Source organism: Episyrphus balteatus, chromosome 1 (assembly GCF_945859705.1).
Source record: "Episyrphus balteatus chromosome 1, idEpiBalt1.1, whole genome shotgun sequence".
Lineage (NCBI taxonomy): Eukaryota > Metazoa > Arthropoda > Insecta > Diptera > Syrphidae > Episyrphus > Episyrphus balteatus.
In genome coordinates, this window is record NC_079134.1 from 153,147,584 (window position 1) to 153,162,218 (window position 14,635).

General features: G+C 27.5%; 1 protein-coding gene across 1 annotated transcript; it reads right to left on the reverse strand.

Moving 5' to 3' along the window:
- Positions 1-11,824: 11,824 nt before the first annotated feature.
- On the reverse strand, positions 11,825-12,613 carry LOC129905567 (ADP-ribosylation factor 2-like). Its single transcript, XM_055981065.1, has one exon. It carries the CDS (start codon positions 12,413-12,415, stop codon positions 11,843-11,845), a length of 573 nt encoding a protein of 190 aa, XP_055837040.1. The 5' UTR covers positions 12,416-12,613; the 3' UTR covers positions 11,825-11,842.
- Positions 12,614-14,635: the final 2,022 nt, after the last annotated feature.

Here is a 14,635-nt window from a genome sequence, read left to right on the forward strand (position 1 = left end):
ACAACTCAACTGGAACTCGATAATATTTTATACAAAATGCGACCTGATTTGATGGAGAAATATTCAAATTTATTTCAAGGTGAAACCAATTTTAATGGTTTGAAAAAACTAAGAGACAGCCTGAATACCAAGTATGCATTTGCAGTATCAAGTATCACTTGGATGATCTACGAACAACAACAAAATTTCTTTAATCAAAAATTATTTCGCTGGTCCGAAGAATTGTGTTTGTTGAATAATTTGAGATCAGCCATTTTTATAAATGAAAATTCAATTTATAAAAATGTTTTAAATTTTCATATCTTGGAAACACATTCAAGTGGATTGATGGATTTCTGGAGGAAACGGACTTTTTATAAACAATTAAGTATTGGAAAAGTTAAAAAGTTGAATTTTGGATTGGATGCAAGATTGAAGGCAATGCAAGTTGAAGATTTGAAATGGATTTGGATATTAATGGGATTTGCATTGATGGTTGCAACTTTGTGTTTTGTTGGGGAAATTTGTATTTATAAGTGGAATAATATTTTTTAACAAAAGTCAAAAAATGACTTCTTTTTCATGGACGCCATAATCAAAACTGGATCAAATTATGAAAGTGGCAGCTTTTGAATAAAAAAATACTCATACAAATTGGTTTTCATAGTAGAAAGCTCTAAGGTATCAAACAAACAAAAAATACATTCGAATTTCTTATTTGAAGTCTGTTAAAAATTAATGACATATTTTTTTTGGCCAATGTTAGAAAAAGTTTGGTATAAGCTTGCCTGTAAAACTGGTTTGCAAGGAAATCCTCCTTTAAAAATAAAACTATACTTTTCTAAAGGATTTTTGTATGCTAATTCCGAATCCGAAGTCAGAATTGATCTAGAACGTCACGTTTTTTAGATATTCCCGTTAGAAAATCTCAAAAACCCATTTTTTTGCTGTTTTCGAAGAAATATTTTGGCATAATGTAATATTTTTCAATTAAAATTGTTACGGTTTATAAAAAAACTTATTTTTTTCTTTCAAATTCAGTTTCAATCTTCTCAATATCTCTTTTCTTCTACGAGATATCTTAATTTAAATAAGTTTAGTAGGTTTGGCATATCTTATCATAAAAAAAACTGATCTCTAAAAATTAATACATCTTTCGAACTCAAAAAATTTTGGTCAGCTCTGGTTTGTGAGATGAAGTAGTTTTTATTGAGATTTTCCAAGAAAAAACTTGATTTTGTGATACTTTAATGCGAATATCTTAAAATCCTCACGTGATAGAATTTTTTTGACTTCGGATTCTAACTCAGCACATCAAAAACTATAAGAAAAGTATACCTTTCTTTCTAGGAGAAACAAACTGAAGCTTTACAAGTCAGTTTATCGAATGGTTTATTACAAATAAGATATTTCTAAATAGATAAATAGTATATGTATAAAATTACAAAACAAGTAAAAATTTTGTTAAATGTATTTTATTATGGTTTTCTTTCAATATTTGACTTTTTAAATATAATGGGAGTTGATATTTTACATTTTCCTTAATTAAGGTGTTTTTGTTCATGTTGGATTTACTAAAAAGTAAAGGATTTCGATATTTCTGCTTTTTTTATAAATCAGTATTTTAAAATATGAGTAAACATTAATTTAAAAGGACATATTTGGTGTCAATCGATAGGCCATATTACGAAAAATAAGTCCTCCAAATTTGAGCTCAATGCTACAAATAGTTTAAATTTTGCACGAGTTCAAATAAATCTAAAAGGTTGATTTTTTAGAAACTACCCACATTTTTCAAAAATCAGTTTTACAAAAATGGTACCTGATAGAATTTTTCTGACATCAGATTTAGATTCAGGAAAGTCTAATCTTTCATAATATTAAAAAAAAAAAAGTTAAATTTTGCAGACCAGTGTACCTAATTAGTGATATTTTTTAGAACAACTATTTTTATTATGATTCATTGAAAACTGTTATCATTTTTGCATTTTTTTCTTAGATATCTGTTTTAGACCACAGATAACAGTCAGACTATACATTAGGATAATCTAATGAAAAAATAATAATTGGTTTCAGAACATACAAAATGTGTATAGGTCTGTCTGTATTTCGAGCTGCAGCCTAAACTGGTTTTAGGACAATAATTTCTTAAGGGAAAATTGTAATTTTTTTAGCACCAAAATTAACGATATGACAAAATATAAAAGGTTATTTTTTTCAAAAAAAATTTTCCACAATTTTAATAAAGAAAAAATGAATATATTGTGGCAAATAAGGTCATACTTTTGAAATAAAAACAATATTTTTTGAACCGTTATTAACGGTAGGCAATTCCCATTGAACCATTATTTTTAGTCCTACTTTTTCATAAACCACACGACCGATTTCAATTCAGTAACTCTTACATATCTTATATTAAAATAAAAATTTAAATTTTCAAAAAAAATTTTAATTCAAAACTTCTCTAAAAAATCCTTGTTGCACAAGAAATTAAATTGCATACTTCGTTTGGAGGTAAAAACTATTTAAAAGCGATGTTTTTTATTTTTTTTTTATTTTTTAAGGAGTTTAATTGATACCTAATAATATACCTACCTATCCCATACCGAAAATTTTGAAATAGTTTTTTGAAAATTTTCGTATTAGGGTGGCTTACAAAAATGTTATCTTCTACATTTGCTTTGACCTAAAAAAAGACAAAGTGGATAGGTATTATTTCAGCCAATTTATCAAATAAAAAAAATATCTACATTAGGGTGGTGCAAATTTTTTTTTTTAATTACATTTGAAAAAAAAATTGATTTTCTTTACAGAGAAGAATATAAATTTAATATTATAATACCAAAAAAATGCACTTTATAACTACTTTTCTGTGCACTGAAACTCATTTTTGTTTTAACGCAAAAAAAAAAACAAAACCGTTTTTGAACACCCTGATTAAAAATAATTTTTTTTCCATCGATTTTATTTGTTTCAAATGTGAACCATACGATTTTTATTAAAATTCCACCTAAAAGTAAAAGAATATATTTATTTATGCCTTCCTATAAAACATAACATAACCCAGATTACAAAAATTTTCATAAATCCGAACAAGTTAAAGCCTTACACATAATTAACTTTTACTACAAAAAAAAAAAAAAAAAATGAAATTATAATTTGATCTATTACTTTCACTTAGATGCACAAAAGCATCCAATTAACTAGCCTGAATCCAGCTGCGACTCCAAAAGCCTTATTATTACAAACATAGGTATACCATAATTAAATTGTTCATTGATTTTCTGATTTGATAAATAAATTAAATGATTATCCTTTTTGGTTTATAATTTGTAAGGAGTAGGTAAATACAGAATTTTGCCTTAGGAAGTACCTAGTTTTTTTTTTTATTTTTACCGGAAACTTTTTATAATTAGTTTAAGCTTTTTGATTTAATAACTTTTGTGTGTTTATGAAAATTAAATTAACTTTTGCTGATTAATTATAAAACAACTTTTCTGACCAAAAGGAAGAAAGTTTGAAAGAAAAATTGTGGTAAATTTAAAATGAAAACTATAAATGTGTACAGGTTCTTAGAAAAGGGTATTTATTTTTTCTTCTAAAAAGGAATTGTGGAAAACTCCTGTTATTCTTATAGGTAAGCAATTTTATACTTGATATTTTATTTTGAAACAGCTTTGTGCGAAAAAACAGTATCCTTGTCCTTTTATATGATCCTGACAACATAACTCATTTATTCTACCTCACCTTTTAAAGTAAAAGAAATCAATTGTATAAGGAAACAGTATTTGTAGTTACATTCGAATGTATCCTGGCAACAGTCGTCCTAATGCATTTGTCCTTTATTCTTTTTCTTTCCCCTGGTAAGTGTGCAAAAGCAGATGCTTTCCAAGCAATTGCAAGGGTTTTATTTTTAAGGATTTGAAAATGACAAACACCATTCTGTACTTTGTGTGGTTGGTTGTTGGTCGTGTTTTATTGGTTTTTACTTTGTTGCACTTTGCTGATGGAGAAAAACACCTCTTCGTTTTACAAACACACACAAGATTGTCAATGGCAAAACTTCTGTATAAATTCTTTTATTTTGGTCAACCGAGAGAAAGATGATTTATAGGTTTGGAAGTTTGCCCACAACAAACTAAAATGGGAATTACTAATTCAAAAGGATAAAGGTGATGGGAGATTTATTGATTTTGTCCTAAGGGTAAATTGAGAGCTCTCTCTCTCTCTAAACAGATTTAAAAGGAAAGATTAATTTTCAATTTTAATGCTAAAAGCTAAAAAAATTTATAGCAATTAAGAATCAAAAATTTTGTGGTTGTTCTTTTTTTGTATTCGAGTTTTTTAGTTGATGAAAGTTATGAAAGAGTTCAATGAAAGACAACATTTAATTTATAAAGCATTTTTGTGTAAATTTTATTTAACAATCAAATAAAAAGCTTGATGAAGTACCAAGTACGTACTACATTAATTGATTCTGTGTTGATAAAATAAATAAAAAAAAATATCAAAACTAACAGAGAGAATGTTAAAAACCTGTACACGTGCTGGGATGCATTCATTTTCAATTATATTTTATTCAAATTGTTAATACAAATACAATAAATAATAAATTGAAAATTCAGTTCACAAAATAAATACACGATCTGTAAACATTTATCTCTGCAGTTCAATGGAATATAGAGTAAAATTGCAATATAAAAACAATTTGTTGTGTGTTTTTGTAGTTTAATTGATAAAATGGAATTTAATTTTTTTTTCTGCAGCCTAGAAGAAACTTGGTTCTCTGCAATTGAAAATTAACATTGAAACAAAATTGTTTTCTTCATAAATCTTGGAAAAAAAGTTTAATTTTTTATTTTTGGGGAAGATAAAATTTAGAAACGTTTTTTTTTTTTGTAAAAAAAAATTAGTGTTTTTTTGGGTTAAGCTTTTGTATGAAAAGTTTTTGAAGGATTTTTAAAAATCATTCAAAAGGGTAAATATGGGTAAAATAACATGGTTAAAAAAAAATGTTTTCTAAACAGTAGGAAGAATTTAGAGAATTTTTTTTTATAGATATATACCTAGATCTGTTATAAAAATGACAGGTGGAGTTTATGGGCCCTTTTCGAAATATAAATTTTTGAAAAATAAAAATTTTTGTAGGGGGATTTTCAGTGTTCTTTTTTATTTTTACAATTTTTTTAAGGCTCGCACAAAAGCTAAAACTTAAAGGACTTCTAATACGTACTTGTTCGAAAATTTGGATTGCTTATGATTTTGATTTTCTACCGAAAAACAGGAAAAACTTTTTTTTCCCCAAATTTTTGAACTTTTTGAACCGTTTTTTATTTATATCTTTTTTATGTTATATAGGTGAAATTTTATAGGGACTTTTGGCACTTTTTTTTGTGCCAGACTTTAATTATTTTCACTGTCACATTTTTAGATAACGATAAAAAATAAGCTTTTCGGTAGTATAGAAAGTTATAGGATATTATATTTCAAAAGGTTAATCGAAGGTTTTTTGATAAAAACTGAAAACATTAAAAAAATTCAACCTTTTTATAGAGGTTATGCAGACATGATTGAGAACAATATTTAAAGCTGAAATAATGAGATTTTAAACGGTATATAATTAATAGTTGGTTGTCATGTAAAAACATTGACAAAATATTGTGCGAAGAAAAAAAATTTGCTTGAAACTTGGTACAGATGATTTTTACGTAATTCCCTAGATCCGTTTTTTTTTTTTTTATTTTTTTTAAATCTCTTTTTTAACTCACATCTCCCATTATAACGTTTTCGAGGTATTGCAATTTTCTCGAAAACGGCTCAAACGATTTCGATTAAATTTGGTGTACGTAATTAATACTCTTATTGGTCCTGCGTTTTTAGTTTTTCTCAAAAAATTCGGAAATATGGCGTTGCCGTTTTTCAAAAAATGACATATTTTTAAGTTCATATATCTTTGATGCCGGGTACAAAAAGGTTAAGTCAAAAAAATCGATTTTCGGATTTTTATTGGACTTTAGTCAGTTTTTTTTCTCTTTCGTTTGGTCCTATCGCCATAGCTCTAGCGTATCTCCTTCTGTTAGAAATGATTCGGTACAAAGGGTTTAAGTCAAAAATTTTTTAAATTGTATGGTACTAAGGGCGTAAGTTGACTTAACTCCTTTGTTTTTGCATTCATTTTTAATTTTTAAATAAAAAAATTGATCCTAAAGCGTTAAGTCAAGAGGAAGAAAAAAAAAACGAAAAGCGATTTTTCTACTGTATTATATTATTTCAAAAAGAATTTTTACATTAGTTAATTAATCACATTAATATTTCCAACTTTCTTTTATAAATTAAACCTTGTTATCAATGTAAACAAAGATTTTGCTTGACTTAACACCTTTGGACCAAGTTTATTTTTGAAGACCAAATGGCTCTAAAGTGTTAAGTCCACACAATTTTTTGGTCAACAGCATATGGATATTAAAATAGATCTAATAAATGATGTTTTTGCATCATTACTTTTTAAAAATAATAATATTCAGATTTACAAACAAAAATTGTAAATGTAAATGTAAAAAAAAATGTTGTACCTAAGTTTTTGAAAAAAAAAAAAATGTTTAATATAATTTTTTTAACATTCAATTTTTTTTTTATTTTTTTTTTCTCGACACTAAACAAAATCTTAATTTTCCAATAGATATTTAAGATAACTATACTTTGTACTACAAGAGCAAGTACGTGCGACCCAGTCGTGCATTTTATTTTTAACTAAACGACATTGGTTTAATAGCTGTATATTTTTTTTTAACAGACAACCACTAAGCGTTTTACTTTGATTCTTAAATCTACGTATTTGATCCCAATTTGAGTTAAAGTTGTGTTTAAAGTTAGCTTATATAGATATTTTTTTTAGTTATTAATTCATATTGCGTTTAAATTTTTTTCTCAAAAAACCAAATTACGGAAATATGACGTTTCCGTTTTTAGAAGGTATTCAAATTTTCCAAAAAAAAAAATTAGAAATTTTCTTCTTATTTACAACTTAGCCAAATACTTAAATTTTCAAGCTACTTTAAACTACAAAAGCAATATTTTCCACTCCAATTGTGCATTATTTTATTATTAATAAAATTGTGCAAATATTTTTGTAAAAAAAAAATCAATTAATTTCATGGAATAAGTTTAAAGTTATGGCTTTGAAACTAGCTATATAAAATGAATAAAAATTAAAATTCCTATAAAAATTTAAGCAAAAAATGTATTAAAAGTACATTTTTTTGTATCAATTTACTGAGAAAAAAAATTCTATATATATTTTATAATTTTTTTTTTTTATGTTAAAAATTGAAAATAATTGATTATTTTCTTTTGTATGCATTTAACATACATCTGTTTATTACCAACTCTATTGATCGGTTTATTTGTAATTTGCCATCAATAATCCCTGAACAAAAATAAAGAAAAAAACACTATAAATTAATAGGAAAGAGATTACCTTTGAGCTGATTTTCGTTTCCCGTTTATCTTCAATTAAATTACACACCCATCAGACAGAATTTCAATTTTCAACCTTAAATCTACTATATATGTTGTAACTTTGTGGTAAGTTTCAGTTTAAGCTTTAAATTATTTTAAAATACATTATTATTACCCAATTTTATAGGCTTACCTGTTTTCGTACTTACGTTAAAATGAATAAGGCTTAATTTGATTTTATGTAAGGTAGGTATTTCCGATTAAGTTTAAATTTAACTTTTGGTTCCAATATAGAAAACAATTTGTAATCAATCTTTGGAAAATTCAATAAGTTAAGATTAATTTTTGAAAATTCAAAACATAGGTATCTTTCAAAATATAAGATTTATTTAGTTATTAAATCCTACAAGTTCTTAAAAATAATTCTTAAACACTCTTCTCAAATCTTCAACAAAAAAAAAAACTTTTTATAAAAAGCTTAATTGTGCAGAAACTATTAGAGCATCTTTTTTTTATGACCCATCACATCCTTTTCGTTAAACTTTAGAAGACTCTTTTAAGTGAGTAGATATGTTCATTTAATATGATGACTCTGTTAATACCAACTGAATCTGCTGTGCCTCGTGTTATCTTTTATATGCTGGATTGTGACGTGAAAGAGGAAACTGCTGTGTAAAACTGTTGATCCAAATCTATAAAGAGTCTTTAAGTTCATGTGTGTTATATTTAATTGAGTCATAATTCATATTTGCCTTTCATCGAAACTTTTATTTGGAAATGATTTTATGGATTTGTAAAAACTAGCCTTGTCGAAATGATTTCATTTTATTTTTGTTTTGTGGAAAATGAGTGCTTTCAGTGACTGAAACTATTAATAAATAGGAGGTTTTAAAGTTAATGAGATCATTTTGTATAATAAAAAAAAATCATCATTGACCATGAAAATAAAAAAAAAATAGTTTTAATTGCAAAATCTTTATTATAGCTTCATAAATTGAAATTATATTTAAATTTCATACTACAATGAAGGTTGTTTTTTTATAAGTTCTGATTAGTTTAAAATAATTTTTAATTAAACACGTTTTTATTTGTGCAGAAATTTTGATTGATTGATATATAGTCATTATCTGTATACAAAAGTTTTTCTTTTAATGATATTATATACAAAATTGTAATTACTTTTTTATATAAATTTCATCAATACCCAAAAGCTTTAAAAGGCCAATCCACAGCTTTGATTACCACATATGACGTAGGGTCTGTTGCACTGTCCTTGGGGAATTTAAAATATCAATTAAAAAAAATTTAGCACCAAAAGAATTTCTGCAGTAAAAAAATGATATTGCAAATAAAAACAAAAATTGCATTGAAAACAAAATTTTTATAACAAAAAAAAAAAAAAATAAAATGCACGACTGGGTCGCACGTTCTTGCTCTTGTAGTTCACAGTATCTTTATCTTAAATATCTATTGGAAATTTAAGATTTTGTAGAAAATAAAATAAAAAAAAAAAAAAAAAAAAAATCAAAAGTTTAAAAATTAAATTCAAAAATTTTTTTTTTTCAAAAATGTTTTTAAAAATATTTTTGTTTAACATTTTATACTTAATGATCTCTGTAAATTTTAAATAAAATAACTAAAGCTTTGATGAAATATATGAACTTAAAAAATATGTCAATTTTTGAAAAACGGCAACGCCATATTTCCGTTCTCCGCATTTTTTGAGAAAAACTAAAAACGCAGTTTTGTTAGAATTGATAAGAGTATTCCGCACACCAAATTTCATTGAAATCGTTAGAGCCGTTTTCGAGAAATTTGCAATACCTCGAAAACGTTATATGGCAGGTATGCGTTAAAATAGAGATATTAAAAAAATAAAAAAAACAAGTCTAGGGAATTACGTAATAATCATCTGTACCAAGTTTCAAGCAAATCCATCCATTCGTTTAGGCCCTAGCTCGATGTACAGATGGACGCACATACGCACAGACGCACATACGCACAGACGCACAGACCGACGGACAACATGACGAAAACCACTTTTTTGATCTTCTCCATCATCGTAATGTTGGTTTTAATTAAAACCTCGATTTTTTGTTTCTACACGAAACCAATACTTGCCCTATAGAGCAAGTATAGAGCGTTGAAAATGAAAACAAATTTGCATTTAAAAAAATCAATGCAAAGTGTATGTATTAAATATATTTTTTTTTAGTTTTTCGCCAAAATACCTATAGATTTGAATATTTGACAACAATATATTTATATTAAATAATGAAAAATGATCGATATTTAAAAAAAAATTCGGCGAATATTAAAAAAAATTATTTAATTCATTGAGTTTTTTTTATGCAAAATATTCTTATTTGCCATACCTAACATTTTTTTTTGTAATGCAAATTTTTTTTACTTGCAATACAAATTTTATTTTCAATTCATTGAAGGCAAGCACAAAGCCAAAAAAACAAACAATTTTTATACAACCATGTATAAAATTTAATGTTATGTAAATAAAAACAACACTTAAAATTTTTTTTTTTTGATAATTTAATTTTCCGAAAACTAGGCTATTTTTGTTCGTCTTTCAGGTGTTTGGGTGCAGATAAAACGTCTATCATTTAACTGATTGTAAAGTTCTTATGAATCGGATACCTTTCACACAAAAAATCTGCTGCTATCTCTCAGACTCAAGGAATTTAATGTAAATTTTAGTTTAAATTTTTTTTAGTAGTTTAAATTATGTATTATGACATGCCAACTTTATTTTAACTTTTTTTTTTCATATTTTTATATTCAGTATATATTTTTTAATAACGGTTCAATAGACTTTGAATTTTTTTAGCTTTTGTAAACTTAAAGTCTTAAAATTTAAGCAACTATGTATATTTAAAAACGCAACTTTGTGCCTTGCAGTTATGCAATCCCTTAGGCAGTGGCGTATTGGGGGGCTCAGGGGCCCTCCCAAGCCTTATTTAGCTGATTTCATCATAATGTACATGATTAACTGAAACTTGTTCATAAATCTTATAGATTTAGAGGCAGCTCAGCTGCTCGAGCCCCCTCTAAACTCTGAAACGGCTTTTTGTGTTTGTTTGAGTAAGAACCTTAGCTGACGTTGTCACGTTGAGGGTCGGGGGTGTTCGCAATCTCATTCGCTTAACACTTTACCTAAATTATTTTTATTTTAAAATTTGCAATAATATCGCCCATGTTTTTAATTTCACTTGCATATTTGATTTGTCGCAAAATGTGTTTTCTTATTTTTTTCTTTAAAATTCTGCTTTTTCCATTAAAATTGCCAATAAAATTGCATCCATGTTCAAAGCAGCAGTAATTTCACTTTAGAAACAAAATTAAAATTCAGTTTTGACATTTCGAAGTAATTTCGAAGTTTTCGAAATCGATCGAAATGAAGAATATGATATTTCTATTCACGTGAAATTGAAAAGTGATTTCGATTCACTTTCGGTCGGTTTGCATAACATTGCGTTTATATCGAAAATAGTGATGAGTAAAAGTAGCTTAAAAACTGAACCTGATAGGAATAAATCTTTATAAACAGTTTTTAATTCAGTACATGACAAAGTTCGAACGAAATAAGTGTTTTTTTTTTTAAGGATGACCCAATTCCTTGCTGTTTGTGTAAAATGTTTGGGACACAGGAACTTTGAAAAAATACTACTTTGAATGTGAAAGGAGGAGACAGTAGTACGAAGCTGTCGAGAGCAATGCTACTATACCACTTTCAGTACCGCAGCACAGCACTTCACTCAAATTTTTTGTACATTCACCCTCTAAAAAAAGTTTGAAACATTTTCCAGCCACCTCCAAATTTTTTTCTGGCTACGCCACTTACCTTAGGATATATGAAGTGTATGAAAAATAGCTATTTGCGAAAAACGTTCAACTAAAATATTGACATTTTCTAAAAAAGTGCATATCACATATTAATAAAATGTAATCTTCATAATATCGTTGGAAAAAAAGCTCTAAATACTTTGACATCTTATTGTTATGCCTCATTTGGAAACTATAATTCGAAGAGTCGACGACGTCGCGTCGGTTAACGAAAGCGGTCAGTTATTCGATTCTTTCACTCCAACACACAGTCAATATAAAATTAATTAATTAAGCCCTGATTTTTCAATCGTCAGTTAGACTATCAGATGAATAAAAACTGCCAAATGTCAATATAAAAAAAACTTTTATTCCCAGGAATAAGCTCTATCTGAGGTTTATCTGACTATTGAAAAATTGGCCCTAAAAATACTTTAGAATATGTACATATTTTTTTGACTCAATAATTTTATCTGAAAAACAATTTTTAAATTAAAAACACAATCTCTTTTGTTTGTCGTTTCTTTTATGTCTTTTTTTTTCTTCAAACACACACACGAAAATTCTTTTAAAACGAATCTCGACTTGGCACTGCTGTTCTCCGATTCAATTCCTCTGACAACCAATCAAGTCCTTCATACAATCCATGTCCTTGTGTTGCATAAGAAGCTTGTATATACCACCTCCTTGCGGTCAGCTGATGCAAATGCAGCTTATCCCTCAATTCAGCTGCTGTCATTGCATTCGGCAAATCCTGTTTGTTGGCATAAACCAAAAGCAATGCATCACGCAATTCTTCCTCCACCAGAATGCCATTTAATTCCTTTGCAGCTTCGTTAATTCTTTCTCTGTCACTTGAATCAACGACAAATATGATACCTTTGGTATTTTGGAAATAATGTCGCCACATCGGACGTATTTTGGCTTGTCCGCCCACATCCCAAACAGTAAAGCAGATGTTCTTGTATTCCAAAGTTTCGACATTGAAGCCAATTGTCGGAATGCTCGTTGTAACGACTTCGCCCAGTTTGAGTTTGTAGAGAATTGTTGTTTTGCCAGCCGCATCCAAGCCAACCATTAGTATTCGCATTTGTCGTTTGCCAAATAGGCGACTTAGCAGAGAGGAAATTGTTAAGCCCATGGATTGGATGTTGATATTCTCTTTTTTTATAAATTTACTTTTTTTTTTTCGTTGACGTCGTCCTTGGCCTTGGACCTTTTAACTTTACTGAGGTTAATTTGGAAGTTGTTTTTCTTTTTTTTTGTTTGTTGTCACAAAATAAATGAATGAGCAAAAAGATGTTGAAATGTCAAAAGTGATTTAATAATCACAAAGTCGCTATGATTGAATAATAAGTAATTATTCGGGTTGTTCTCTAAAGGTTCTAAAGAGTTGGTTAACGCGTTTATTGATTAAATTTTAAATTTGATTTTCAGGTTTAACTTTCTTAAAGAAATCAAAGTAGGGAAAATAAAAAATAAATTAAAGAAATACCTTAATACCGCCAGAATTGAAACCATAAAAACTTTGGTGAATATAAAACAGATGACGAATAAGAGTAGGTTGCAAAAAGTTCAAATAAGAATGTTGAAAAAATAAAACCTAAAACTCTTGCGAATGGTATTCCTATGTATATAGTAAAAGTATGAAACGTAATGAAAGTAAAACAAATTTCACGTGAGGTGATTTTTTTTGCAAAAACGTAAATAATTTTAAAACACTTTGAGTAATACCTTGAAATTATTTTATTGAAATTATATTAATAAATTAAAGGATACAAAATCATCATAAAAAGTTGGATCGCGTACATAATTTGATGAGCAAAAACATGTTATATTAACAGTTGAAATTTGTTAATTGAAAAAGTCACTCATACACCACAGTGACCGCCATAAATCATTCGATTTGTCCCACAAGCATGTGAAATAAAATTTCAGAAAAAAAAACTTACCTGAACAAAAAATTTTATTTGGCTAGGAAATGCATTATCAACTCACGACATAAAAAAATGGAGAAAAAATTGATCTCGAAATTTTGTCTGTTCTGTAATTCTCTTTGTCGACGTACATCCTACAGCGATTTACTTCAAAGTACATAACTAAAAGTGTTTGGAATTTTTTTTTAACCAATATTAACGTTACTTGCCATATGACCAGAATGGAAAAGGTTGTTTTTCTCAAAAAAAAAAAAAAAGCTTTAACGATTTAGATTAAAAAATATACATGTTATGCGTAAAGTAGGTAAGGTCGTACTTTTAAAACTAAAAAAATATTTTTTTAGCCGTTATTAAGGTACCTACTTGCCACAGAAATTTTGTAGAAAAGCCTTGTTATAGTCTTAGAGCCCCCGCACACTACAAACTTTCTATCGGCCGATAGTTTAGTCGAGTTGGGCTCCTAGTGTGCGCACAGGCAGCCGACTAAACAGTCGGGTCGCTAGGAAATATTTTAGTTTGAAGGCGATTGTGTAGCAAAACAAACTTTTTTTTTCGATCAAACAAACTTTTTGATCGGCCGATACTTAATCGTTGTAGTGTGCGCACTCTCATACATTTTCATTCTGATTAAGAGACCGACTAAACTGTCGGCCGATAGAAAGTTTGTAGTGTGCTGGGGTGCTTAAAAAAATTTTTTTTTAAATATTTTTCGATTTTTAAAATAATAGGTGTGTTTTTTTGTTTATCTATATAGATTTTGTGCAAAAAAACGACATCGAGATTTTTGAAATCAAAACAATTTACGTGTTAAAAACAACAAAAACTTTATCTGTATAGATTTTTGAAAAATCCAGACAATTCCAGATTTTACTTTTTCTCGATAAAAACAGTAGTGCCAAGGTAGTTTAATTGTTGCGTTCATACAGAAATATCTGAAAATATTAACAAGAAAAAAAAGCGGAGAAAACGAGGTTTGAAAAAAACTCTCATAGAAAAAAATAATCAAAAATTTGTTTGACATGGTTGCATTGAAATGTTAATATCTCGAGATATACGCAATGCACTTTTCAGATAAAAGTCTTAAATGGATCCTGATAAGATTGTTGAACAGATATGTATATAAAATTACCAAAGTTTTTTCGAAAAATTAGAAATAAAAAATCGAAAAAAAATTCAATATGGCTACCTTCAAACGCTTATAACACAAGAACGACGCAACTAATGTTAATGATCATGGTCTTAAAATGTAGCTAAGAATATACAGATAATTTTTGGTTTTTTGTGAAAAAAAAACACAGCTAATTTTCGAATTTTTATTTTTTTTTTTTGAAAACGGATCAATGAATTTCATTGAAACTTTTTTTTATGTGTCGATCATTATTGTTTTTTTTTTTTAATAGCATACCAAATATTTTTTTTTTAAT

Bases quoted from the DNA above. Each gene is read 5' to 3' on its own strand.
- LOC129905567 (XM_055981065.1), bottom strand. From the start codon at position 12,415: ATGGGCTTAACAATTTCCTCTCTGCTAAGTCGCCTATTTGGCAAACGA.